The following is a 27,863-nucleotide window of genomic DNA, read 5'->3' as shown; positions in this document are numbered from 1 at the left end:
ATTGTATTAAATGTATTGTATGAGTGGCGGGCGCATGTTTTGCCGGATGAGCTGAAATGAAATTTTTTTTTTTTGTCACTGCAGAGTGACTCATGGGGTCTGAGGCCATCACCGCCCAGAAATCACTGGTTTGTTCGAGAAATAAGACATCCCGAGTCTCGGCACTCGGGGTGTTTCTTCCACAGGAAGGGTCTGTGGGTGTTCGTCGTTCCCTGAGCTCCTGCACTGTACAACCCAAGACAATAAAAATAACTTCACAGATGAGACATTATATTCGTATGCAACTTTAGTGATAGTGTATATTTAAGCAAACTAAGTAAACAGCACACACAAAATGACACTTTGAAGAGCGGGAAAACCTCTTTTATCTGGAATCATTTTAATGATTTTTGACCCTGAAAATAAAAATATACTATAAAGTAGCCCAGAGGGTGAAAATGAACTGTATTTATGCAAATTGAACACACACACGATGGCATCATTCAGGCACTTGGAGTAAACACATTTTTATATTTATATTCCACTTAACCACTAAGAAGGTCTTTGGTCTTCAGGAAAAAAAAAAAAAGAATTCAAACGTAACCACAGTCGGAACAGAACGCAGAGGAGGTTTTCTTTAGAACGTATATACAATTCCTGTCACAACCATATACTTTACATTACAGATGAGAGGCGCTCACCACATCACCGCAGTTCATCCCACCGCTCGCACACACCAGCAGAGCCCTAAACGCACGTCTGAGGAGGTGGCGAAGTCAGAGTTCTGCTCCGGAACCTAGTGGGACGGTGTACGGTCATTTTGGCAAAAGCTGACTGGAGTGTCTTTGGTCCTCTCCGCGCTCAGCTGCAGGGCAGCCACGTCTGGTAGCTGCTGCTGCTGCGGTGCATGGGCGAATGCACTCGCGCGACGTAGTAGTTGCTGAAGTTGACGTCGCGGACGTACGGCGCCGGCTGGTAGTAGCAGGTGACGTTGGAGGAGACGGCGGGGATGGCGTTCTGCTCGGCCAGGACGCGGAGCGCCAGGGCCGAGATGAGCGCCAGCGTCTGCCGGCGCTCGTGGCCCATGAGGCAGACGGTGCTCTCGTCCACCACGCGCCACAGCATCATCAGGCACTCGTAGCGCTTGTGCTCCATGCCGACGAAGTGGTTCTGCAGGTAGGCCTCCAGCTTGCGCTGCTGCTCGCCGATGTCGGGGAAGTCGATGAAGAAGCGCGAGCACATGTAGCGCTGCAGCGTCTTCATCTGCGTCTCGGAGGCGGGACAGAATCCCCGCACCAGCAGGTGGCAGTACTTCAGCAGGCCGCCGCCGCGGATCTCCTCGGGGCTGCGCGTGGCGATGGTCCTGCCGCGGAGGTGTCCGAGCGCCTCGGCGAAGTCGCCGTACATGCTCTCCCCCAGCACGGTGGGGTGGAAGCTCTCCGACATGGCCGTCTCGGAGCAGCGGTCGAACAGCAGCAGCGAGTCCAGGCCGATCTGGAAGGAGTCCACGCTGAACTCGAACTGCCGCCGCAGCGAGTCCACGAACTTCAGCTCCACGTTCTTGCCCGTGTTGTTGGAGAGCGAGATCAGGCTCCAGCGGTCCGTGTCGTTGCACACCTTCACCAGCTTCTGCACGTAGGCCTCCTTCAACGTCAGCGCCGTGATGCGCTCCCGGCTCACGCCCGGCGGCAGGAACTCCAGCAGGCTGTCCAGCACCACGTCCTTCACCAGCCGGAAGGCCCGGTCGTCTGTCAGGCTCAGGCCGAAGATCAGGTCCAGGTCCTTGTAGCCCAGGCCCGTGTCCTGGTGGAGCACGTGACTTGCCGCAGAGCCGTTGAGCTTCACATCGCGCACGACTACACCCCGCTCCTCCAGTCGAGCCCGGACCACCTGGGGAGAAACATAAACGAATATCTACTTCTCAATTTCCACAAGGTTACCATTCGTAAAGAAAGCAGAAAGAAAGCACATAATGGGGGACTGAGATCTTCCAACAATCAGTCACAAAGGAAACTCTGGTGTTCAGGATCTCGAACAAACGTATCAGGAAACACAAGTGAATGAATACTGAGCGTGCCGGTGTCCCAGATTCTCAAAGGGCCGGAGGGATATTTTTTTCTGGCCATTTCTGCTTCTGAAACAAGTCATCCTCTCACTTGTTCGGTTTCAGTTCCCTCAAAGCATCCATAGAAAATGCAGAACCTCTGCTGGTTCTTTTTGAAAGCCCCGTATTCATGGACGACTAACCGGCCATGCGATTTGCCTCTAAGCCATTTCTGTTCTAGCTGAACTGATACATGTAGGAGTCGCTTGACACGCATTATCCGGGTGTGTCAGTCAGAAAGTACGGTTGCAGTCGGGCTGGAGCAACAACGTACCGGATTGTCTTCGTTGGCTGCAGGGGACTGCAGTAGAAGAAGAGACCACGTTATGATATTTACATTTACATTTACGGCACTTATCAGACGCCCTTTTCCTGAGCGACTTACAATCAGTAGTTACAGGGACAGTCCCCCCCTGGAGACACTCAGGGTTAAGTGTCTTGCTCAGAGACATAATGGTAGTAAGCAGGATTTGAACCTGTGTCTTCTGGTTCATAGGCGAGTCAGTTACCCACTAGGCTACTACCATCCTACTACCAGACTCTGACATCATACTACCATCAAATCCCATGAAATTCCCCAAGAACGAGCAACATCTCCTCTCCAGCATCACCTTGAACTCCCATAGAAATTAAATATATAGAATTATTTAAAATATGCATCACACAACTTTTAAAAGGCCAGCACCTTCACGTCACATGCCCTTTCCGAAATGATCGGAGCGCAGTTTAATGACAAAGCTAACAATACGGTGTGGAAAGCGATACAGCGGTCCACTGTCTTTACCAGGTCTTTAGCAACAAGGAACAATAGGATGAGTGGTTCCCAGAAGGTACAGTTTGGATTTGTTCCCTTTAATCTGAGTCAGTGATTCATCGCTTTTCCTCCCCCTTGTCCCTGAGGTGGCTTCAGTCTCTAGGAGTCTGGACGCACCACAGCCTGGTGCTGCCAGATTCTGGAGTCATGAATGTCCTCTGTGGCCTCTCCAGCTCTCTTCTCCTGGTTTTATCTGCTCTCTGCCACATTCTGGGACTCCCCACCCACTGCTGGGCTCAAATACAGAGAAGCTAAACATATTCTAATTTGGCTTTTTTTGTGACCAAGCAGTAAAAAAATAACCATGATGGACAAATATAACCTTTAACGAGGATGCAGAAGCAGGCAGAAAACAGTCTTTTCATCGGTTGTCAAAAAAGATAATCTTGCCACCAAAGAATTAGTGAGAGCAAAAAAATCTGAAACGTGGATTAAATGATGGGACCAAGAGAATGAGTACACCGGAGTCATGGCAGAGTAAAGGGTGACACAATCGTGAGGGTGGCAATGACTTAAATAAAGGAACACACCATGTGAACTGAATTTGGTGCCACCTGGTGGGCCGGAGGCACCTGAACGTTTTTATTGCGGCCCCTCAGCCTGGGAGGGCATTTTTGAGAAACTCAATTTCACAGAAGGAAGACTTCACCTTGCCAATGTGCACGGTCACCCATTTGTTGTCTGACTCCACTTTGGGATTCTCGTGTTCTTTTATTGCCGTGCGACTGCTTGACTGCTCTTTACCGAAACATTTTACGGTTTCTGCTGGGGAGCCTGCCAGTCACTGGGCAGATGGTCAGGGGCAGCCCTGCCAGCAATGGTGGAAGAGCGAAGGGAGATTTACAAGTTCCCAGACTGGCGTCCAATTTGAACGAGTCGCAGTGAGGGACAACAACGGAACTCGCGTCATGCTGGCATAACCAGTGCCCAAAAACTCACATTTCAGCAAATGTCCCCATCAAGCCAAAGGTCTCCATATGGCCAGTGTTTCATGACAATTAACACCCAGCCTGACCCCGGTGGGCACCTAATCCAGGTTCCACCTTCTGCCTCAGAAACATGGCACCACAGCCTGAGGACCAACCAGGTCCCTGAGTGTAATGGAATTTCTCTCTCGCCGACATGGCGAGGACACCAGGGCCTGAGCCCCAGTATATTGAAAAAAGTGTCTCGAGCAGAGCTTGGTGCACAAGGGTTTACGGTGACGTCTTCTCCCCTCCCACGAGTCATAAATCAAGTCTCTTGATTTAAGAATTATTTAAGTACCGGAAGGCTACCTTAGAAAAAAAGTGACAATGATCATGATGACGATGGCTTTTATCTGTCCTGCACAGGACACCATTTCCAGCGGCAGCAGATGTTATTTAAATGATCGCCGTCAACAAAGGGCCCATCCAGCTTCTCCCACCCACTGACGACCCCCAGATCCAGGGCAGGATCTCTGTTTACTACGGACCTCGGAGAGGAAGGAAGGGAAACGCGCTGATGGATAACGCAGATGTTGCCCTGGTCTATGCTCGTGGTGTGTCCCGGTCTGGGAGAAAGTTTTTCCACTCCTTTTGACATAGTAAAGTTTACTTCCCACAAGTCTCTGCGGGATAAACATAAATCCATAAAACTACAGAACAGGGGGGGGGGAGAAAAAAACATTCCCCATAATATAATAAGTGTTGGCGGAACCTCAAATGTTTTTTTCTACTGCATAACCGAGTTATATCATAATCCTGAGTTTTTTTTTACACTAACAACAGCCAGAATAAGAAAGACACAGGAATGTAGATATAAATTATACAAATGTCGATTAATTAGAATGTTGGAATGTAGATATATTTGGGATGAATGTTATGTGAATAATCCTCCTACCTGCACGATCTGCCGGGGCTGCACGGACAGCGTGGGGAAGTTTCCGCGCCCGTGGACGGGGACACTTTCCCCGAGGATGGAGTCCAGGCGCCGCACCTGCTCCCAGGACAGCACGCAGAAGCGTCGGCCCTGCTCCGGCCCCGCGTCCCCGGAGGACATGGTCACCGCCGACCGACTCGCTGGCTTCTTCTGCGGGCTTGGCGGCGGGGCCGAGCAGCGCAGCGCAGCGCAGCTCCGGAGGTTGGAAGCGGCGAAAAGTCCGGACTGGAGCGGATTTCGGCTTTTACTCCGAGAGACGCGCGTCTCAGAAACTCCGTCTGCGGCCGCAGAAAAGACGCTTTAAGAAGCGCTGCGATTTGCATACGCGCTCTGATTGGTTGGGCCGTATGAATATTAAAACGTACATATGCATTCGCGTGTAAGTTGCGTCACAACTGGTCACTGCTGATTGGATGGAATTAATAAAATAATCCAGTTTGCATTGTAATATTTTTTTGCAGTTTGGTCCCTTTTTTGTAATATTTTAACAGTATTCTGGAAATATATTCTAAGATGTCTTTACTTGGTGACCATTGCTCTGAGGTGCTTTATTTCTGATAAATATTTTTTTAGGCTTTTCTTCCGATTCAAGGCCCATCTCTCGACTAGCTGTGCTTGTATAACTGTGTGTGTGATAAACAAAGATTCTTGAATCCGTGGGAGGAGGAGGGAGTTCAGCTACAGGAGATGCATCTCCATACACATGAGAAATTACCGGCCAATCAGCAGCTAATCAGTAGCTCTTGGAACGCCGCACGCTGCATCACGCCGCAGAGTGGAAGTCGTGACGCAGATCCACGGTGGATCTGAAGATCAGAGCTCACCTCCCACCATAAGAACCGCAGAAGAACATGGACGAGAGGCACAATCACTACAACGCACCATCTACAATACCTTCCTGTCTCAAATACATGAATATTGAATATAAAATACATGAATATAAAACGTGTTCATTCGTTCCATGTAAATACAAACACTCATTAACAGGACAGGGTTGCCTGGTAACAAGATGAGCAAAACCTCCTCTGTAACACGTGAGTAGTAAAGGGTTAATTGGTGGCAGCATCTTTGAACTGAAGCGTCCTTGTATGCCCAACTTTCTGTTGGAGGAAGTGGTCACGGTTCAAAGCACCAGGACCAGGAAGGGGAGTCAAAGGTCACATTCTTCCTTCACCTGGTCAGTTGGCCAACTTCTCTTTGTGGTGGGTTAAGCTACGAGCAGAGAGAAGAACAGCAGGGCACATTCACACACACACACACACACACACACACACACCAGCAGAAGTAGAAGAGAAAGCCATTGGTTTAGGGATGGCTGGGCTAAAGACATACAATACATTCTGGAGGTGTGTGTGTATGTGCGTGTGTATAATAACAGCGTTGTTAGTGTAAAATATAGCATATTTTACACTAAAAACGCTGTTATTGTTTTTATTTCTTTTTTTTTTACATGGAAATGTGCAACTTGACGGAAAGTTTTTGAATAAAGTTTTGAAGCCAGACCAACGGTGACTTTTTCACACAAGGTCTTTAAACCGCCCGGGCGATAAGGCGTCTCTCTGTGCACGTTCTGGAACGTTCCAGCAGTAGCCAGAGGTTTCAGATGACATTCAGCACGCTGGGAAAGCCTGCAGGGATGAAATATGGCTTCATTCTCCAAAAAATTTTGGCCTGGAACAGACCCAGCGTGAGGGAGGGAAGGAAAACACACCGAGGGAGGACAGTAAAAGAGAGTTTTTCATTTTACTGCTACATAAACGTCCAGATATCAAAACAAACGTATCGCCAAGGAGCCCAGACATCACCAACAGATCCATAACAGAAGATATATATAACCAGGAAAACCAGGAATGTATCATCAGCAGCTGAACTCGTGAAAAAAAATGAAATCTCAGGTGGCGGAGCTTCTCCTACAGGGTGGAGGAGATGATTCCACCAGATTATCTGGATCCCGTTAGAACGTTGGCAGCTATGAAGGCAGCGGTGAAAATAAATGGTGGCCATCATTTATCAGAGAAGCATGCTGAATGTTTTCATTAAGTAATAAAAGGTAAATCCATGTCTCCACCCAACGGCCGCTGTATTATTCAGGTGCATCCTCCACCCCCGTGCGAATGTAACTCCATACGCCGGAGATGAGGGGGATTCTGGGTCAGCAGGTGGTGTGATGGCGGTTCTGCTTGGATGAGGCATTTATCTCTGCCAGTGAAGAAAAGGTCAGAATCTCCATGCTAATGTTCACACAAACCCCACGAGCCGCGTTCCCATGAAACAGCCGAAATACAAGAGCGAGCAGGAACTGTACCGACCATCCAGCCTGACCTTTTCACTGCAGAAGGATATGATCTATTTTCTGGTTCCAGCTCATGGTCAACCAGTACAAATTCTCAAAGTACCAAAATGAGCTTTTGTCAAGAGAGCTGGACATGGCGAGGAAGGAGGACACACACGCACAACGTCACAGGACCGGAACATCACCCAACAATGACCTGACGGCGAACAGACACGATCAGGATTGTTTTATACAGTGATACACAGGTGATAACGATCAGGGAACATTACACAGGACCAACATGAAACTCCGGTCCGAATTCCGGACCCGGAGTAACCCCTGCCGGACCGGATCATGACAGCTTTGTATAGGAAAACGAGGCTGATTCAATGTCACTAGAAAAGATCCAGGAACCTTCTGTGATATCTTCATTTTGTTTAATGCATTCTAGATGTTCCAGAAGATAAACGTATGACGCACCGTAAGATATCTATCCCCTGAAGCAGAGATTAAAGCCTTCTTCACGCGACTTCCCAGACAGCCAGATTTTATCAAGGGCCCTGAAGACCAGACATGTTCTCCTGGGACGTGCTTTGTACAGGTTTGGCCGTTTTAGCCTGTCTGTTTTTTTTGTGCATCATCTCTGTGTATCTCCTCCTCTCTCACCCAAACGACTACCTCACACTTCCTGTGATGCAGACCATGCCTGGGTGAAAGGTGTTGCTTCCCACAGAACCTCAGAACCTTCATCCGAAAGCTGGAGTCCAGTAGAGTGGTGTCTACTTAAAAGTGAAAGTGATTAGCTGTCACATGTGATACACCACATCACAGCACCCAGTGCACACAGTAAAATGTGTCCTCTGCATTTTACCCATCACCTTGGTGAGCAGTAGGCAGTCATGAAGGGCGCCTGGGGAGCAGTGTGTGGGGAGCAGTTGGCGGTCCAGTATTTGAACCTTATGATTACGAGTCCGCTTCCTTATCCGCTAGACCACCTTTGCCACTTCTGCACATGTCTTTCTGAACTCCATAATAAAGGCTTCTATTCCGTCCAGAAGGCCAGAAGATCGCCTGCCCACAGAAGAGGCTCTCATTCATGGTTCACAGAAGATGGAAGGAGCTTTCAACCACCTCTTCACCTTCCAGGAACGTCTGAAGACTCATCTATTGCACTTCATGCCACTCAGACTTTTCTTTTGCACTTCACATCTTCAAAATTGAGCAGCATTTAGTAACTGAGGAGCAGAAAGAATCTCCATTCTCCACATGGCACATGGCAGTGTTTTCCTTAGGGAGCTGATGGAAATAACGCTTGTAGAGAAGTGGCGCCCAAGTTGGAATGAATTCCATCCCACATCTACACCCGTTCTTTATAAGATGGTAGCTCTAGGTTGGCGCATGCTTTTCTCTTCTTATATAACAGTAAGATGTGAGATACATTTTCATTCCCACACAGTCTTCCATCCCCATGGATTCCCATCTGATGGAATGCTTCACGTTGCAAAAGCCGATTTCTTGGATTGGGATCACTTATGTCACCAGCAGCAGGGTCACTGGTAAAAAGCCACTAATCCAACGTGCTCAGTTCCCTCTGGGGACGTCTCTGAACATTACTGGGTCACCAGGGGATTCATGAACTGGTCAACTGGTTTGATTTGATCCCATACAAGACAGTAATGGTAAAACAGCAGCTTTCAGTGAGTGTGTGAGAGAGAGAGAGAGAGAGAGAGAGAGAGAACAGAGCCATTGGTCACTCAGTGCTTTGAAGTTTCCTCCAACAGACTGACAGAAAGAAAAGGGAAAAGCATAAATATCAATCTGCCTGAAGGCATGACGGAAAGTCCAGTTCAACCAATTTCTGGAGAAACGAGCACCTGTCCATTTCATCCCCCTCCTCTCAGGGGACATGAATTAGACCCTCGTCCTCTCTGATGAGGAAAGCAGCGTCTGCCCGTCCTAAGCAGGTCACGCAACGCAGTGAAATATCATTTCTGCAGAACACATGCCAGAGGCGTCGGGGAGGAGAACCGCTTCACATCTTCTGGCTGAGCCTTCACGCCCGGAGACAGTAAATGGCCGAGAAGCATGGTGTGGATCTCATCCCGGAGTTTGATTTCCACCGGAAAAAAAAACAAATGGCGGTGCCACGTGGTTCAGTAACTGTTCGCGGTGCCGACCCAACAGGCCGGCAAATTTCAAGCCTTCTCTAGGTGAGCCAAGCATCTAGAGAATTAATAAAGGCACTTTTCAGCAGTTGTACATATATAACAAATATAACATATATGAAGGTTTACCTTTTTTAATTCAATTCTAATTTATTTATTCAATTTTTTTGAAAATGCAGTAGTATATATACATGTGTGTGTATGTGTGTGTTGAAGTTGAAGTGAGCTTTATTGTACATGTTTCTCTGGAACCTGGTTCTTAAAAAAACATAAATGCTCACAGCTTATTGGGGCAGAATCTAAATAATAAGCAAAAGTTTCCGCATGGGTAATGCTAAAATACAGCATTACCCAGCCTTATTTTAGCTATTTTTTAATTCTGTTGCAGTGCATGATGGGTCTTACATAGAAGAATGCTTAGCACCGGCCACGGTCAGACGAAAGAACCCATCAAGCTGCAGCTATTGTGCCAGTAGGACTGGAGGATATAATAAGAACCTCCCCATCCTGCGGCGTCTTGTGACATTTATCCTGTGCGGCCGACGTGACGTGGCCTGCATTCTGAAAGGTCACCCGCTGCGTTGCCGTTAGCATCCATATCAGGCGCCGTGTGGATCTATAGACACACGGCCGCGGGGGTAGCAATGCGCTTACAGGCGGATTGATTTCACAGTTTGCCTAAATATGCAGCAGGTTATCGGCAGCATGGCCTGATCGGCCCGTGGGAGGGGTCAGTTTGAAACTCGACCTGCAGATACGACGAGCACAGTCCACCCATCAGCTGATAAAAATGAATAGAACACTCTACAAAAAAACCTCACCATGTTAGTGACAACAAGCCACCTGTTAGGAAGATCCAGTTGGCAGCAGCAAGTCTGAGGACGGCCAGGAACGCCGAGGGCTCATCTGCTCATGAATGAACAGAGATGGAGGTTAAACTCAGCAGCTGTGAAGGTGCGGCGAAGGTGATCCAGAGGTCTTGTTGCCAAAGACATCAAGGCAGTTCTAAGGCGTCCACATGCAATGGACTGTTCTTGGAAGTCTTTAGCCTTTACATCATATATCATTGTCTGGCCACACCCATGACTGGTAGAGATAAAGTCTTCTCCGTTTGCCTTACCCCCAGGCCAAGGCTGAACCGCACTTTGTCAACCATTTTGCCGAGGTGAACTATAGACAAAGCAAACAGTGGCCAACATGACACATGAAACCTCGTCAAGGCCGTTGACATTCACAACCAGTAGTGAGAGGGACAGTCCCCCTGGAGACACTCAGGGTTAAGTGTCAGAGGCACAGTGGTAGTACAGAGCATCCGGAAAGTATTCACACGGCATCACTTTTTACACAATATGTTAGGTTACAGCATTATTCCACAATGGTTCAAATCATTTTTTTTTCCTCCAAACGTGGCACCTGGCGTTCATACCAAAGACCAGAGAATTTTGTTTCTCGTGGTCTGAGAGTCCTGAGAGAATTTTGTTTCTCATGGTCTGAAACTCCAGGCGGGAGTTTTACTACTACTTCCTTCTGGCCAATCTACCGTACTGACCTGATTGGTGGACGGATGCAGAGGTGGTAAAAGGTTCTACTCTGTCCACTGAGGACCTCTGGAGCTCTAAATGGGTGACCATTGGGTTCTTGGTCACCTCCCTGACTAAGGCCCTTCTCCCCTGATAGCTCAGTTTCGTTGGCAGGTCAGCTCTAAGAAGAGTCCTGGTGGTTTTGAACTGTGCTCATTTTCTGTAACCCTTCTGTCCTGTCTCGGAGGTCTACAGACAATTCCTTTGACTTCATGCTTGGTTTGTGACGTGAACTGTCAACCGACCTTATATAGACAAAGTGTGCCTTTCCAAATCATGTCCAATCAACTGTTTTTCCACAAGGACTGTGCAGAAGCTGCCGAAACATCTCAAGGATAATCAGGGGAAACAGGAGGCACCTTTGAGCTTCAGTGCAAAGACTGAATACTTATGTACATGTGATGTTTTTTTATTTAAATTCTAAATTTGCTGTTCTGCTGAGATCGCCACCACGAGGGCACAACGGTCTGAGACAGCAACTTTCCTCTTCTAAAGGTGAACAGGTTCAGCACACGAAGGCAACTTCACCGCACCACGGAACCTTTGGTTCCTATATGCTCACTCTCCTCCACCCCACCATCGCGCTGCACGCTGTGGTTGAGATTGAGCCCAGATGTCAGTTTTGCTCGCAAGCCCCAAATTTTCTTTTACAGCCGTGTTAATGCATCACGCCTCGCAGTTGCAGCCGGCCGGAGATGTGCTGACATACAAGCGGCCCTCGGACCGGAGCCGCCAGGAGCCCTGGAGAGGTCGCTGAAAGCCGCCGCTGCGGACATGTACACATCATGCAGAAGAGCAGTAGTGCTGAACTGTAGCAGGTTCATTATGTCAATTCAAGAAAGTAACCAGAAATACACCATTTCATAATGCAAGATACTGTATTGAAGCGGCAAACACATCCACTGAGACGGTGTGAAGGCAACCGTGTCAACCGTGTAATACCAGTACACTAAAAAATGTCATTTAAACAGCCAGACAGGGCCATCATGAATCTCATTCTGCATTGATGCAGTGCAGAACAGAATCAATTATATCATAATGTCGTTGCTTGGTGATTTTCTGGCGGTGGTATAGAAACACATGACAACATGTGTCAGGATTTTTGTAGAAATTGACGCGGTAGAAATCGTTGCAATGCAGCGTTCATTTGACAGCATCGAACACAGTCGACCAAACACTGGTGCTGAACGCCCATGTGGTCGGTGTTCAGTCTGCGATCACATGATGCCACCAACGGCAGAAAAATGCCTAGTTCAGACGTCCATGTGAACAAGGCCTTAACTCTCATCTCACTGACATATTTAAAGACATCATGAGACCAGTGACCACACCAACACTTCTTCCACACCTACTTAGTCCGCTACGGTTCAAAAGCGGCCCAGACCAAAGCCTGCTCAGCTTCAGTGGGCTACTTCCACAAAAAAAAAAACTCACGTGATAGCAACGATGGCCAGCACGTGGCAGTGTGAGTCGAATGATGGAACAATGCACAATTACACAACATACGTTGTACATGGAGAGTCCGTGGTCTGGAGAACAATCGGCTCCTTTCATTTCTCAAAAGACACACCTCGACCTCCCGCGATCGCAGCTGTAGTTCGCGTTAATGTGTTGGGATTAAAATGGAAAATGTGGTGGAGGTGGAGGGTGGTCTGTCCCCTGCAGAGCAACGCGCCCCCATTAAAGGAGCTGTAATCTTCCCCCAGAACGCTCCACATGGCTATTCATCATTTTCCTCCCACCACACAAACACACTGACACACACACACACACAAGGGAAACATAAAGATTTAGAAGCCAACAAAATCAACAGAACTGTTACTTATTAAAAATGTCATTTCTAATATTTAAATGTAATAAGTCATTTGCATGTAGAGGCTATGAATATGAATCAGCCAGGACATTAATGTTGAGTATGCAGCAAAAACAGTGAGGTGTGGACCTAACCAGACCTAACCAGAGGTACCTACTGTTGCATCTGCTACCAAGCTTTCGAAAGTGGGTCTCAGGAGCTGTTGCCTCTGTTTTTTTCAGCATATACCACAGATCTGGACATTTTTGAGGCCAAGTCAAGACCTCGAAACCTCCTTTAACCATTTTTGCAGGTTGGCCACGTCATTCTGCTGAAATATGGCAGGGCCACCAGGGAACACCGTTTCCACGAAGGGGTGGAGGTCGGTGGTACAACCACATGAATGCAGAAGATTTCCCAGAAGAATATTGTGTAATACCTCTTTCACCGGCTTGCCCATAGTGCTTCCTGGTGCCATGTCTTCCTCAGGTAAAAGACTCATTAGACGAGGATACTTTTTTCGATTGCCCTGCATTACAGTTATTTTGCTCACGTGCCCATTCTAGGCCTTTTTGAAGTTCATAATGTAATGGTTATTGGGAGTATTTAATAAAGAACATCTATCTCCAAGCGTTGTACTCCCAGAAGCAAAAACGAGCACTTCTATACATCGTTTATCTCCATGCATATTAAGCAGCATGTGACATCCTTATAAAAAAAATCTCTACTGCTGCCTGCCCACATTTCAGCCTCAGAAAACTGAAGCCGATTGTTCCTCGAACTTAAGCTGGGGAACAAAGAGGAGGTTTTTTTTTGCTGGAAAGCACCACATCGGCTCGCCCCAACACTCCAAGCCGGAAAGTGACTCCGGGGATCAAATGCAGGCCTTTCCCAGAAGTGGCCGTCAGGAAGCAGGGAGCTGGTGGGCCGCAGGTAGGTGGGGTCCCCTGGTGTGAGAGTCACTGAACTCACCCCGAAAGGAATGGCCAGCTGGCTCGTCCAGCGCACCCTTGGCCGCTTGATGAAGGCTCGGGTGGCACCTGTCGTCGGTTAGCCACGTCCACCCTGGCGCGAGGAAGGCGTGGGCGCTGAATAAACCGCAGAAGAACTTTTTCCTCTTGGTTGAAACGGACCCGTGAGAATTGATGAAAGCCATGACGGCCTGTGGTGACCTTCAAACAGAACACAAGATCAACTTCAAACAACAATATTCAGCACATCCCACCATGCACTGAGAAGAAATCATACCGGTTCAAAGACAATTTAATGGTGGTAGGAGCCTAGTGGTAACACACTCGCCTATGAACCAGAAGACCCAGGTTCAAATCCCACTTACTACCATTGTGTCCCTGAGCAAGACACTTAACCCTAAGTTGCTCCAGGGGGGGACTGTCCCTGTAACTACTGATTGTAAGTCGCTCTGGATAAGGGCGTCTGGTAAATGCTGTAAATGTAAATGTAATCACCGCTGCTCAAAAAGGAGGACATTACGTCCAAAAAAAAAATGAGAACCTCTTTGCTTTTCACAACTGTGCAAATGTTCTACTGCATCTATTGGCTTACGTGTTCTAAAACCGAAAAGTTGTTAGACAGGATGCTGTAGAGGCCTACAGCCCATAGCCCCTGACGGGGGAAGCACGGAGGCCTAAGAGCTAAGCTAAAGCTAACACCACACCTCCAGCCTGGTCAAGAAGGCTCACCAGCGCCTCTTATTGTTGAGAACATTAAAGAAGAACCAGCTATCCACTACCATCCTGGTGAACTTCTACCGCTCTACAATAGAGAGCATCCTAACCAGCTGTCTCACAGTGTGGTATGGGAGCTTCACTGTTGCTGAGCGTAAGGCGATGCAGCAGGTGGTGAAAACTGCCCAGCGCATCACAGGGATCCATTAAGGACATCCAGATGAAGCACTGTCTGCGTTGAGCATGCAGTATTCTTAAGGACTCCTCCAACCCGGCCCACAGTCTGTTTTCTCTCCTGCCTTCGGGCAGAAGCTTTAGGCTACCATGGACAAGAACCAGCAGACTTAGGAACAGCTTTTATCCCAGACTTGTCTCCTTGCTGAACTGCTCTGCCCCCTCATACACTATGGATAACCACCGTACTATTTAATCTTGCACATTTTTGCACATAATCATTGCACTACATTATAGAATTCTGATTATACACTTTTTTATACATATGTTCATAGTAATAGTTAATACTAACTGTATGTTATTACATATTACTGTACATCCATCTGTAAATATTATCCAGTCTCTTCACCTTATGTATACCCATAACCTATTTTACCTTTATCCTGCACTTGCTGCTTATTGGACTTCTGGTTAGACCTAAACTGCATTTTGTTGCCCTGTACTTGTACATGTGTAATGACAATAAAGTTGAATCTAATCTAATGTACATTACGTGAACAAGATTATGTTGCGAGAGTACAATCACACAGCACCATCTAGGGGCTCTTCATTATATGACACTGAATACAGATAATATTTTAAAGCATTTATCAGACACCCTTATCCAGAGCGACTTAAAATCAGTAGTTACAGGGACAGTCCCCCCCAGGAGACACTCAGGGTTAAGGGTCTTGCTCAGGGACACGATGGTCGTAAGCAGGGTTTGAAACTGGGTCTTCTGGCTCATAGGCGAGTGTGTTACCCACTAGGCTACTACCACCCACTTTCCAAGGCTGCTCCCATTTTCAAAATCAGAATGAGAAATTTTTTATCAAAACTTAAATCTAAATAAAATCTGTAAATCTGCACATTGAAGGCTGTTGCACATCATAGAAAAGAATGTCTTTCACACAATGACAGTGTTAACCTGTAATAAATAAATATACAGTAAAAGCAGCAGGTTACTGTGCAGATTATTGTGTGGAACTGAGTAAGGAGTTTGAGTCTAATGGTGGGAAACAGGAAGGATCTTCCCTGACAGTCATTGGAGCACTTTAAACTGGTCAGTCTATGGCTAAAAGGGCTTTTCAGATGCTGATCTGCATTGTTCAAGATGGACTGAAGTCTGGACAGCATTCTCCATATTGTCCAATTCCTCACCCACCACAGAACCACTTGTATGCAAAATGCCTAACGCCATTATAATGTGTTCATAAATTAATAAATATATGTATTAATTTAGGTCAGTGTGACATCATGCTTGTAAGTTTTTACTGTGACAACTCCCCCTGTATCCATCACCAACTCTGAGTCTTCAGAACTGAGAGTTAGGATTCATCTGATGCTTACATACAGTACAGGCCAAAAGTTTGGACACACTAATTCTCATTCTTTGTTTTCATGACCATTTACATTGGTAGATTCTCACTGAAGGCATCAAAACTATGAATGAACACAAGCCGAACACACACATGAGCTCACCCCAAACCATCTGGATTGGGTTCAGGTCCGGTGACTGTGGAGGCCAGATCTCCACTTTTTGTTAAGTACATAACTTCACATGTGTTCATTCATAGTTTTGATGCCTTCAGTGAGAATCTACCAACGTAAATGGTCATGAAAATAAAGAAAACACATTGAATGAGAAGCTGTGTCCAAACTTTTGGCCTGTACTGTATTTCCATCTAAGATTCTGAAATACATATTCATTTATTGTTAGATGTTTAAAGTTCGTTCTAAATATAGAACGTTACATCTCTTTATTTGTTTTTGTTTTTTTGCAAGTTTTATCATTCATTTCAATCATACAGGATGTTCAGAACAGGACACAATATGAATTTTTGGCCCTACCACCCAGCACTAAAAGAGCCAATAAATGCCGAAGGCGGCAAGAATAATTCATGATTATTCAACAGGAGCCATGAACCAGCAGGACCCCACACAGATCCAGCAGCATGAATGGAGCAGCTGAGCGAGACGCCGACGCCAAACAAGGGCCCTGAGCACGGAGTAGAGCAGCAGCCTGGTGGTTTTTAGTGTTACGGTAATGAGACCACAGGGGCCTGATGCAGCCGCTCCGTCTGACGCTCATTTATATCCAGTTCCCAAAATCCACTCTCCTACTCGTCTCACATTTCCAGTCTCTCTCGCTGAGGTCGATTCCTTCTCTACAGCATTAGAAGGATTCGTCCATTTTCGTCGACACGGGCTCTTGGCTGGTCTTCCTCTTAGCTCTACTCAACCTCTCCGGACTGCTGCAACATGACTTTTAGGTTTTCAACCTTCCCAAATTCACCCACACCAGTCCACGGGGTTCCTGTAGGTGTCTACCCCTACATCAGATTCAAAATACTGATGCTGGCCTGCAAAGCCAAGGAAGTGTCACACCCTCCTACCTCAGATCCCTCATCTCTCCCTGATCCTCCAGCACTGCTCCACTGGTACCATCGCCTCTCAAGGTATCCAGAAAGCATTCATCTAGACTCTTCTCTGTCTTGGAGACCAGGTGGTGGAATGAACTTCCACTAGATGTACTCACAGCTGAGTCACTAGAGACCTTCAAACCCAAAATAAAAACCTTCATTTCTAGGAAATACTAGTTGGGTTTTGAGTTATTAAATAATGGTATTTACAGATCAAATGATGAATTTCTATGATGGACATTTTAAACATCTTACGTAAGCTGCTCTGGATAAGAGTGTCTGCCAAACACTGTAAAATGTCAAATTTAAAAAACAAACAATCCAAATCCCACCATTCGAAATGTCCATAGATGAGCACGATATTCAATATGTCCACTGCGGCATGTCTGTTTCGCATTTTACTGTGTTATATACGCTTGTCTTATTTTTACTTACATACACATTTTTACATATTTATACATATTTTATGCATGAAGCACCAGCCAACCAAGCCCACTGTGCAATGTCATAAAATAGAATCTCTGTAATAAAATATGTTTAACGCATGTTTCAGTCCTGCGTCATAATTATGTGATGTTATTAATACTGCGGTTTTGTGTGCATATGAAAGCGATTTTAGGGGCCATATGGTCCCCGGCCTGCCTGCCACGGGACGTTTACAAGTGCAGCGGGGGGGCGGCGGTGGAAAAGCCGCCAATTATCTCTTTTTAATGCCATGAGAAGGTGGGCGGGTTAATTAGCCACTGTCCCCGGGGGACACGTGTTTAGATTTTGGCCTTGGGGTGTCGTGTTCTCCAGTTAACAGGTTCCCCTGGTGCTCCTGTCGCTCAGCTGCTCTGGTTCCCCTCGCAGCCACGGTTGGTAAAGCTCGTTTTAACCGTAATTATACCCTATATAAAGCCACCATCGCCATCATCAGAATACTCCTCGATGAGAAACGTCCCTTCCTGGGTGACGATGGAGGCAGCACATGAAAAGACAGTGACTTATATTCTGCTAAGGAAAATGGATCATCAGATGCCAGCGTCCTCGGGGCCTTCAGGAGGGGCGTTCCGGGGAACTAAAGATGACAGGAACTGTGATGGGGCGTGACATTCATTAAAAAAAATATTTAAATCAGCGGCCACTCGAAAAAGTTCCATCTTTTGAGCACGATGGTGAGATGTCGCAGCTGTTGAAAAACAGCTACCGGCTGGTGACAGAGGGTGACAGGGACGAAAGGCAAAGCCTGCGTCCCTCCCTAAAGGTCAACTTCTCCAGTAGAGGAGAGGGCCAGATTCACTTTTCACACTTTAGCAAACTGTTCAACCAATGGACTTCCTAGAAATGTAGCACCGGGATTGGTGCTCTGATTGGCTGAGGGAACCATTCCTGATCGGTTAAATAGAAAAGTTCTCTGAGACACTGACTGATGACGTTCTAAACGTGCCGTTGTTCCAGAGGGTCAAGGCTGGCCCGGCGTGTGAAGGAGTGATGGGGCGGGGAAGTAAAACCCCGACTGCGGCCGTCTGCCGCCGTAATTACGGTTACTGAACCTCAACCTGGGCAATAAAAGATAATCTACCTGCAACCACAAACGCGCCTCCGCACCGGCCACATGCGTTATTTACACACATTCCGCACGCGTCAGCTGGCGGCGTCCAATCAGAGCGGCCGCAGGGCGAGCCAGGGCCCATCCGTACCCAGGGGCCCAGAGCGGGTGGCTCCACGTCTGGATCTGAGCTCGGTTTTCCCCAGAAGAAAAATACGATTCAGATAAATTAAACTGCATTTACAGTAATGAAAAAAACATAAACTGAAGTAGAAACTAGGTGTATCAATATATTGATCATTGATCATGGTGTTGTTTTAGGTTTTGGAGGCCCTTGGGTGTTAAAATTGGCACACATTAATATAAATGTTAATATTAATTTGCAAAGCTTAGAACACCTGCATGAGAACATGGAATGCTTCAGAAAACTGGGGTGTTATATTTCTTTCTTTCTTTCTTCTGGTGCGTGTCGCCCTCTGGTGGTGGAGAGACCGTGACAGTGCGTTAAAAATGGACAGAGCCACATCACACACACCAGTGCATAGAGCAAGATTTTACATATCAGCGACATAATACGACACACAGGGAAGTACATTTTCCTTCCATGATTTATTTCAATGACATTGTGCAACAAAATTGGCTTGACGAGCCCTTAAAATACCCGTGAATTAACTGGGGAGGTTTCACGAACGCATTCCTTAAGATCATAGTTAAGGGATGACTACACAGGGACGTACTTTCTTCATTTTGATGAAAATATACACATACACTACAGGCCAGGTGTTTGGGTCACCCCTTATATGCTGCTCTTTCAAAAACTCTCACAACCACCAATATGTGTTACTAATACACCGTGTCAATACAGACTAGCAAACACTGAAGTTTTTCCTGTAGAAAACGAAGGTCGGCCCAAACTACTGGCAAGCAGTTTATGTACATGTACGTACACACACACACGCGCACACACACACACACACACACACAAACGTCAAGTCAGCCAGTTACATCATTAGATTTCCTGTGCAAATTACTGCAGATATGATGAGGGTCACAGAATTAACACGTTTTGCATACTGAGTGTCTCTGGTGAACGAGTCAGGATTATTGGTCTCTGAACTCGGCATGATGGGATTTCTATCAGTGCTGTGCAGGATTAGAAATGTACTGCTAATCTGTGAGTGAAGGAGTCTGGAACATCAGGTCAAGGTGGTCCTGTGGCTTTAGAACGAGAACGGAAGCAGCTACAGACGCACTGAGGACCACTGGCCTCAGGTGGAAAGTTCAGTGGAAGGTTCCGCCTTTTTTTATAGGAGTTTATCGAGTTGAAGAACATGCAACAGCAGGCGGGTGGCTGCAGCTCGGGCCCCTGGGCGCAGGAGGGACACTTTTTTTATTGCTGATTAAAACACTGCGCCCCCTGATGGCTGAAAAGAAGACTTGTTCTGCATATCGATCCAGGAACCTTCTGGAACGTGGTCCTGAGGTCACATGATCACTGAAGCGAGGTGAAGCTGCTCCGCCGCGGCTCCTTGCGGCTGCTGCGCCTGGAGGACGTGGCCTGTGTGGGCAGAGGTGGCGGGAGACCGGAGCCCGGGGCAATGTAGGCCGGGTTGTGGGAGGCGGAGCGTTTGCGGCTACGCCGAGGACGCCGCTTGTCGGGGGGACTAGACCGGTGACCCCGGCCGCCCTGAGAGGAGGTGGCAGCTGGGACAGAGTCGGGCGGAGCGGATGAAACCATCTGGGGCTTCGCCTGGGGACAGGAGGCAGAGAGGATGGGGGACACGGACGGCGACTCCAGAAGATCCTTAGTGCCCTGAGTACACTGAGACAGGGCGGGGCAGAGACAGACAGCCAGCCATATACATATACAGAAACAGACAGACAGACAGATAAATATTTAATCAGACAGACACATAAAGACACAGAGAGATGGAGACAGAGAGGCAAGGAAGTTGGGGAAAAAAAAAAAAAGACAATCAGAAATTAGATTCAAAATACAAGACACAACAAAGAGAGACAGACAGGCAGACAGACAGCTGTAGCAGATGCAGCTCAACATGCAGCTCAGAACAGCCGCCAGAAATACCAAACCAGTACCACGTCTGAGAAAAGATCGACTGTGGAGCGGGACGTCGTAAACCAAAACACAGAGCCACCAAATAAAAGAAATGAGTGATAATGAGGTTCACACTAAAACACAAGAGAAGACAGAGCAGCCCGTTTCCTCGCTGGGCGAGGCGAGGCGAGGCGGGAGCGATAGCGCTGCCGAGGCTGATCGGATACGGCCTGGCATGGCGGCACTGTACCAACCTCCGTCACGAAATATCAGCTGGTGCAGGACTGAGCAAAGTCCAGACAACGTTCCTCCTACACACACACACACACACACACACACACAGTTAACATGGACAGCCACTCATCACGTTCTAGATCCTGAAGGGAAAGCTACTCTCTGAAGTCAAGATGCATGCAACGTCTGGGGGGAAAAAAAAGACGTATGTTTATTCAGATAAAAAAAATATAATTTAAAAACAAAAACATAAGACAAACATAATAACACACAAATACAGTATGAGGACACACTTTCACAAAACACGAGAATCACAAGACCCCACCCAGGTCCTGTAGAGTTCTTTCTGTTTGTAATGTTTTATATTAGTACTGTATTCAGCGTGAAAGTGCAGAGTGAATCAGAATATTAAGGCATTTATTGTTATTAATACTGCAGTTCATTGAACTCAGTACACAAAACGAAAACAACACACACACCATAAATATCAGCATTTACTGGTAAGCGTGTAGAACAGATGCTTTCAGTTCCCCAGTCAGGTTGCACAGAACTCCAGCATGAAAAACATTTTCACAAGGTCAGCAGAACAGGGTCGAATTTAAACCAAATCATAAACCAGAACACAGGAAGTGAAGGCGAAAAAAAAAATACAACATTTTCATCAACGTCCTCAGACATTCTGCCAGGAATTCTGGGAAGTTGATGCAACAAGGACACAACATACAGTAAAATAAATAAACGCAAAAAAAAAAATCAATCCAAACAAATGCAGACTGCAGCCACATTCAGGTTCTAAAGCCCCAGGCCTACAGAACCAACCCCCATCTAAACCCGAGTCGGGGCAGGGCAGGCGATATCTGACAGGGGACCAGAGGTTGGTGTGCAGGGTGGTGAGACTTGGGGAGGGGTCAGGGGTCACGCTACGTGAATGCTCCTCCTACCATGTTGACGTCGTTTTTAGAAGCAGGCATCTCCACTATCTCCACTGCGGTGCTAAGAGGGGCATCTTCGGTGGGCAGGAAGCCTCGTCTGTCAATCAAACTGAGGTGGGAGGGGATAATGAGTTTTCGGAATCTTTAATCATTTTATTAAAACCAATTTCTGAATCTGAAAATCAACTTAATACTAAATCCCTTGTTTATGTTATTATGAATAATGTCACGGTGCAAAGAAAGCAAGGTGGCACCGGATGGTCAACTGTTGCCATACAGTGGACCATACAGAAGCCAGTTCATCTTTTATTCACCGGAATATTTTCACCAGTTATTCACCAGGCTCTTTAAAAATGGTTTTATTCTCAGATTAGAACTCAACTGGGTTCTAGAAAACAGTCTCCTAAGAATTTTATTTAAAATACAAACAATGAAAACACCATCTTCATATTTTGTTGTGCTAATATTGTACAATCCCACCTGGGAGGCATGGGCCCACACAGCACGGCGCAGCAGTTCTTGAAGACGTTGTTGTAGCTGTACGGGTTCCCAGTCTCCTCCGCTCCGCTCTTCCCCGACCACGAGCCTTTAATCTGGGCCAAACACACACCAACAGTTCAGACAATCAGACTCGGACCTGACTGCAAAATGACCTGTAATAATAATAATAAACACTCACATCTTCATTAGTGGTCCGGTTGGAGGCCACAAGGTACGTGTGGAAGCCCGACAGGCCCAGAATGGACCAGACTGAGAAGAAGCAGATGACCAGCTCCACAGCAGTGCAGCTCAGAGTCAAGGACAACAAAAGACCATGTCGACAACAAGTCATCGAGGGGCACCAGGAAGGACGAGGACCAACATGAAGTTCCTCTAGAGAATGCAGTTATGACGACGGTTCAAGGATATCTGGCTGGACTCTCCTGGACGGCGAAGATCAAACCTTTCCCATCTTTAGACCCTAAAGAGGAGAATGAAACCAGTAAGGTGCGCTGCAAGGGGGTGGTAGTAGCCTAGTGGGTTAGACACTCGCCTGTGAACCAGAAGACCCGGGTTCAAATCCCACTTACTACCATTGTGTCCCTGAGCAAGACACTCCAGGGGGACTGTCCCTGTAACTACTGGTTGTAAGTCGCTCTGGATAAGGGCGTCTGATAAATGCTGTAAATGTAAATGTAATGTAAGGTGAGATGTTAAAAGTGGGGCGCGGCCAGGCGAGCACGTACTGAGGGCCAGGTGAGCAGACACACAGCCGAAGATGAAGGCCGTGAGGAAGGACAGGGAGACGATGAAGCAGTAGAAGAATCTGTAGTTCCGCTTCCCCACGCAGTTCCCCACCCAGGGGCAGTGATGGTCAAAGCGCTCTGAAATACACACACACACACACCGTAAAATTCCCAGTGACTGATGCAGCTGGTTTCTCTGAAAAACAAAGAAAGAAAAGTAACAGACGTGTTTGAAGTACGCAGCTAAATTCTAAATACTGCAGCACCCCGGAATGCTTCTGAGTGTTTTTTTTTTTTTTTTATTAATTAATTAATTAATTAATTAGTCAGTTAATTAACTAACTAAATGTATTTATCCATATTTACAGGATGAGAACATTTTTCTTTTTTTGTTAAATAAAGCCGTTTTAGCTTGAACCTCGCAAATAGATTTATAAAAAAACCCACAGAAAGAAGAGAGAAGCACATGAAAGATTAAAGGGCCGTGAAGGGGCGTCTCCCTGGTAACGACCCCGCCAGAGTCACGCACCCACGCAGTTGTCGCACAGGCTGCAGTGGGAGGTGCGCGGTGGCCGGAAGATCTTGCAGGTGAAGCAGTACTTCAGCTTCACCACCTGCTGGTTGATCACCACCTCCTTGGTGCGGGGAGGAGGTCTGTAGGAGGATGAGGAGGAGGAGCCAGGGTTATCTGTGGCAAGAGTGAAGCAAATTCATTAATGCTCATACAAGTCCAACAAAAAACACAATCAATACCAATAATTATAAAATATATAACGTGAATATCTGTGCTTTTCATTCATTTTAATTTCATTTTCATTTGAAAGTGGTCATTTATTATTAGGCTACTTTGTAGCCTTTTTCAAGCAAAGTTTCGTGTTCACACACGTCTGCACCTGAAATTCATCATTATCCACCTAATTAAACCAGCAGCATGACCTCAGAATGCCCCGCCCACCGCGAGCTTCAGGTGGAAGCGAGTAGATTAACTTCTCGTACCGATCTGCTTCTCGATGTCAGCCGCCTCCTCCGGCGTGGCGCGAGGCAGGATGCCCGGGTCGGTGAAGCTGGTCCGCAGCAGGGAGGCGAGAACGAAGGCGAACAGCACGCCACCGATCACCGGGATGCAGCCGGTCAGGTGCTGCACCAGGAAGGGGCAGCTAGAGCCACGGAGAAAGAAATTACAATAAGATTGTAGAAATAGACTAATTTTTTTTTATATTTCTTAAAGTACGTGAAAAATGAGGAAACAAAAAATGGAACTGAAAGTGAAGTGATTGTCATTGTGAAACACTGCAGCACAGCACACGGTGACAATGAAACGTGTCCTCTGACTTTAACAATCACCCTTGGTGAGTATTGGGCAGCCATGACCGGTGCCTGGGGAGCAGTGTGTGGGGACGGTGCTTTGTTCGGTGGCACCTTGGCGGTTCGGGATTCCCGCAACCTTCCGATTAAGGAGCCACTTCCTTACCCGCTAGGCCACCACTGAACCCAATTTTGGTTGCGACTGCAGATTATTCAAAAGTAACTTTCACTTAGTCAGCTGGATGACTACATGACTGGCCAGATTCGTACTGTGTAGTGATGGATTTGGTTATAACGCAGGACAGGGTTAAATATATTGTAAGAATATATTTGTTTCAATATGACTTGTCTTGGACTTGGTCTGAGGTCGCAGTGTGAAGTGCAGTAAAAGTTCGGCTCCTTACTCGAATATGAAGAAGCAGCCGCTGGTGACCAGGACGAGTCCCAGGGTGACGGGCAGCGCGCCGGTCTCGCGGGCCACCATCACGCGCCCGTCGCAGTAGAAGCGGTTGTTTCCGGGGAAAACCTCCCACTTCCTCCGCGCCCGGCCGCCTTGCGCCTGCTCCTTCCCCGCCGCCGGAGCAGGGGGTGCCGAGGCCGGCAGCGCCCGGGGCTCGATCTGCTTGTACTCGCGGCTCTTCATAGCGGAGGTCGCGCCATTTCCGCCTTCCCGTCAGATCAGCCTACCTGCGCCGCGGCGCATGCGCGCAAGCCCACGCAGGCTGTCGGCGCATCTCGGCGTTGCTGCGAAGCACGACGTTACCATCCACGATACCGACGAGCGGACGCCTACTTGCTCTGTACGGCTAGACCCGCGGGTAGGAAAATACGACGGGGCAACACAGATCGTCACAGCACCCAAACCCGTGCGCGCTTCTGCCCGGCGTCATTTCTGCTTTACTCGCCTTCGTGACACTTCATAGCCATTTAAAAAAAGCAGAGAAACACGCCTGACTACACAGAAGCGTGCGGTAAAAACTGAACCAACGTACGCAGGTCCGCGACCATCATGGACCCCGCGGCTCAGGTTTGTTTACATCCAGGCGGCCCACGTTGTTTTGTTTTGTTTTTTTAACGTAAAACCGACGACACGCTGTGAATATTGTCGCCTGTGAATATTTGTCGCCCTCGTCACCGTCATATAAGCGCGTATACCGATGCAGCTGCGGGAGGTGGGCGCACCATTTCCCGATTTTTGTTCACGTCGTCCTTCAGTGTCGTGGCTCCGGAAACAAATACGAGAAACATATCCGATAAAAGGGCGTGAAAGCGGCCGCGCAGTTGCCTTCGGCGCCTCGGCGGAGCGCTGGCTGTAAATCCGCACACGGAGCCATTGTGTGAAAATCGCTTCCTTTCCTGCTTCTTCCTTTTTTTTTTACACGTCTGGTAATTGGGGGGACAGGGCGCCGCGGCGACACCTGTCTGCCTGGAGGAAAAAACGACAAAAAAAACAAATCACGATCGAGTTTATTACTCAAAAAAATTCGTTGTGGCCGTTGGGGCGACTCGAATCAATACAATATAGACGCGAGAGCAACATAAACAATATACATACATCTTATTTACAGACGTGGGCAAAATACAGATTATAAAGAGGAAAATCAGTTCCAGTAGTACAGATTCACAGCTCTGCTCCAGCTCCACATCAGGAGTCTGGGACCATCTTCATATAAAAAGAAAATAAAGATTTATATTTATTTTCAGGGGTGGTAGTAGCCTAGTGAGCAAAACACTCGCCTATAAACCAGAAGTCCCAGTTTAAAACCCTGCTTACTTCCATTGTGTCCCTAAGCAAGACATTTATCCCTGAAGGTTTCCAGGGGGGGACTGTCTCTGTAACTATTGATTGTAAGTCGCTCAGGATAAGGGCGTCTGATATATATATATATATATATATATATGGTGCTGTGTATCATATGTGACAATCACTACACTGTGTGTATGTGTGTGTGTGTGTGTGTATATATATATATATATATATATATATATATATATATACATACACACACACACACACACATACATACATACATACATACATACATACATACACACACACATACAGTAGAGGCCATACGTTTGGACACAGCTTCTCATTCAACGTGTTTTCTTTATTTTCATGACCATTTACGTTGGTAGATTCTCACTGAAGGCATCAAAACTATGAATGAACACATGTGGTGAAAACACGTTGAATGTCAAAACTTTTGGCCTGTACCATGTATATATATACACACACACACACACACACACACACACACATAATTATATACATAATTCGGGCCTTGCCGTGTAGGACGCTCTTATTGCGCAGGAACAAAGCAGGTCGGCGAGGGACCCACTGTCACCGCCAATCCAACGCACCACATGGCTGCAGAGTTCGTGGAAGAAAGGTGGATGTTTGCTCAGACCGCGCATGTCGACACGATTCAAGAAACGTCGTAAATGTCGTTTATTCCTTAAAAGGTTGTAGTTTATTTTCCAGGAGCGCGTACACAGAATTGATCTATTTCAGGCACTTTACACCTTAAAATGCTAGGGTACACCCTATAATTAAACGTGCCCGTTATATAAATGGACGTGGCAGTGAGGTAATATTCACCAAGCGGGTCGGAGGGAAAGTTCGGGCCACGGGGTATTCCGGTGTTACGCCATATTCTGGGACCGTCGTGTTTTGGGACCCCAGGGCCGCTGACGGATTTGCCGCATTTTAGATTGGTAAAAACGATTCAAGTATAAATATTTTGTCACAAAGTAACGCAAACATGGAAAAAACGGAGACCACAAATGTTATATATATATATATCTCTATATATCTCTCTCTCTATATGAGAAACGCAAAGGCCGACGCTTAGGACAAATAATAGAGTGCTTTACGTAAAAAGTGTGCGGTGATCAAATCAGCAAAACAGCGCCCCTAGGGTCACAAAATACGACGGTCACAGAATATGGTGCGACACCGGTGATGTCGCCTTCCCGGCAAAACGTGCTACCTGCGCATGCGCACACGCACGTTATCGCTGTGGCGCGATTAAACGCGGTGTCCAGAGGCAAACATTTCTGGGTCCAGATCCGCCGGTAGGACAATTTAACAGCACAGGTCATCCCGGCAGCCAAAACACAAGGGGACATTTCATCTCTCGCTGCCATGTTTGTGAGTTCAAGGCTCATCCTGCCTCTGGGGTGACTGCTGGTGACGAACACCAGAAATTGTTCGCGTGGCAGGGCCACCCCACTCAGCCGGGGCTGCAGCCTTCTGATCACATGGCTCGGACAGCATGTTGACAGCATCAGAAGAATCCAGGAAATGGACAAACGTAGGGCCCAGATTGCAACTGAATCTCCTAAAACACAAGGTGCCGACCTCGGAACACTTCACCACTTCTCTAATGCATCCCGTCTCAGAACTAGAAGAATTGGTACATTTCTCCAAATTCCTGTCTCCACCATAAAAAACATATTTCCAGGTTCCACGATCCAGTGCTATGCATGTACATTTTGAAAAAAAAAACTAAAAAAACTAATGGAAGTTGCGGTGGCAGAAAAATTAATAAATTGATCACAAACATCTTACGAAGATTTAATGTACATTTATTCTTAACACATGGAACATATAGTATAAAGATTTCATACTGAATAAATGATATTCA

At 47.0% G+C, this 27,863-nt stretch overlaps 2 protein-coding genes across 4 annotated transcripts; both read right to left on the bottom strand.

Moving 5' to 3' along the window:
• Window positions 1-356: 356 nt before the first annotated feature.
• tent5bb (terminal nucleotidyltransferase 5Bb) lies at window positions 357-5,748 on the bottom strand. Its single transcript, XM_028963898.1, has 3 exons — window positions 5,515-5,748; window positions 4,761-5,077; window positions 357-1,869 (listed from the first exon to the last, which is right to left on the bottom strand). Exons 2-3 carry the CDS (start codon window positions 4,917-4,919, stop codon window positions 841-843), a joined length of 1,188 nt encoding a protein of 395 aa, XP_028819731.1. The 5' UTR covers window positions 4,920-5,077; window positions 5,515-5,748; the 3' UTR covers window positions 357-840.
• Window positions 5,749-13,561: 7,813 nt separating this feature from the next.
• zdhhc18b (zDHHC palmitoyltransferase 18b) lies at window positions 13,562-25,584 on the bottom strand. Of its 3 annotated transcripts, XM_028963623.1 has the most exons (10): window positions 24,618-25,584; window positions 23,905-24,065; window positions 23,438-23,596; window positions 22,909-23,046; window positions 22,592-22,643; window positions 22,362-22,464; window positions 22,163-22,275; window positions 21,692-21,791; window positions 20,771-20,827; window positions 20,148-20,282 (listed from the first exon to the last, which is right to left on the bottom strand). In XM_028963623.1, the coding sequence occupies exons 1-9, from the start codon at window positions 24,854-24,856 to the stop codon at window positions 20,786-20,788; spliced, it is 1,107 nt and encodes a 368-aa protein (XP_028819456.1). In that variant the 5' UTR covers window positions 24,857-25,584; the 3' UTR covers window positions 20,148-20,282; window positions 20,771-20,785. The 3 variants fall into 3 exon arrangements, with proteins under 3 accessions (XP_028819455.1, XP_028819454.1, XP_028819456.1); XM_028963622.1 differs by lacking the exons at window positions 20,148-20,282; window positions 20,771-20,827 and adding an exon at window positions 13,562-13,780; XM_028963621.1 differs by lacking the exon at window positions 20,771-20,827 and having other exon boundaries at window positions 19,051-20,282.
• Between the last annotated feature and the right edge of the window lie 2,279 nt (window positions 25,585-27,863).

Source organism: Denticeps clupeoides, chromosome 20 (genome assembly GCF_900700375.1).
Source record: "Denticeps clupeoides chromosome 20, fDenClu1.1, whole genome shotgun sequence".
In the NCBI taxonomy this organism is placed as follows: domain Eukaryota; kingdom Metazoa; phylum Chordata; class Actinopteri; order Clupeiformes; family Denticipitidae; genus Denticeps; species Denticeps clupeoides.
The sequence above is the reverse complement of the archived record's forward strand: the minus strand, read 5'-3'. Positions and strand labels throughout refer to the sequence as shown.

Coding starts and splice junctions, on each gene's coding strand:
- zdhhc18b (XM_028963621.1), bottom strand. CDS start 24,856: ATGAAGAGCCGCGAGTACAAGCAGATCGAGCCCCGGGCGCTGCCGGCC. Junction 24,066..24,617: donor GGCTGCTTCTTCATATTCGA/GTAAGGAGCCGA, acceptor CCGTGGCTCTAG/CTGCCCCTTCCTGGTGCAGC. Junction 21,792..22,162: donor TGTGGGCCCATGCCTCCCAG/GTGGGATTGTAC, acceptor CTCCCACCTCAG/TTTGATTGACAGACGAGGCT.
- tent5bb (XM_028963898.1), bottom strand. CDS start 4,919: ATGTCCTCCGGGGACGCGGGGCCGGAGCAGGGCCGACGCTTCTGCGTG. Junction 1,870..4,760: donor AGCCCCGGCAGATCGTGCAG/GTAGGAGGATTA, acceptor GTTTCTCCCCAG/GTGGTCCGGGCTCGACTGGA.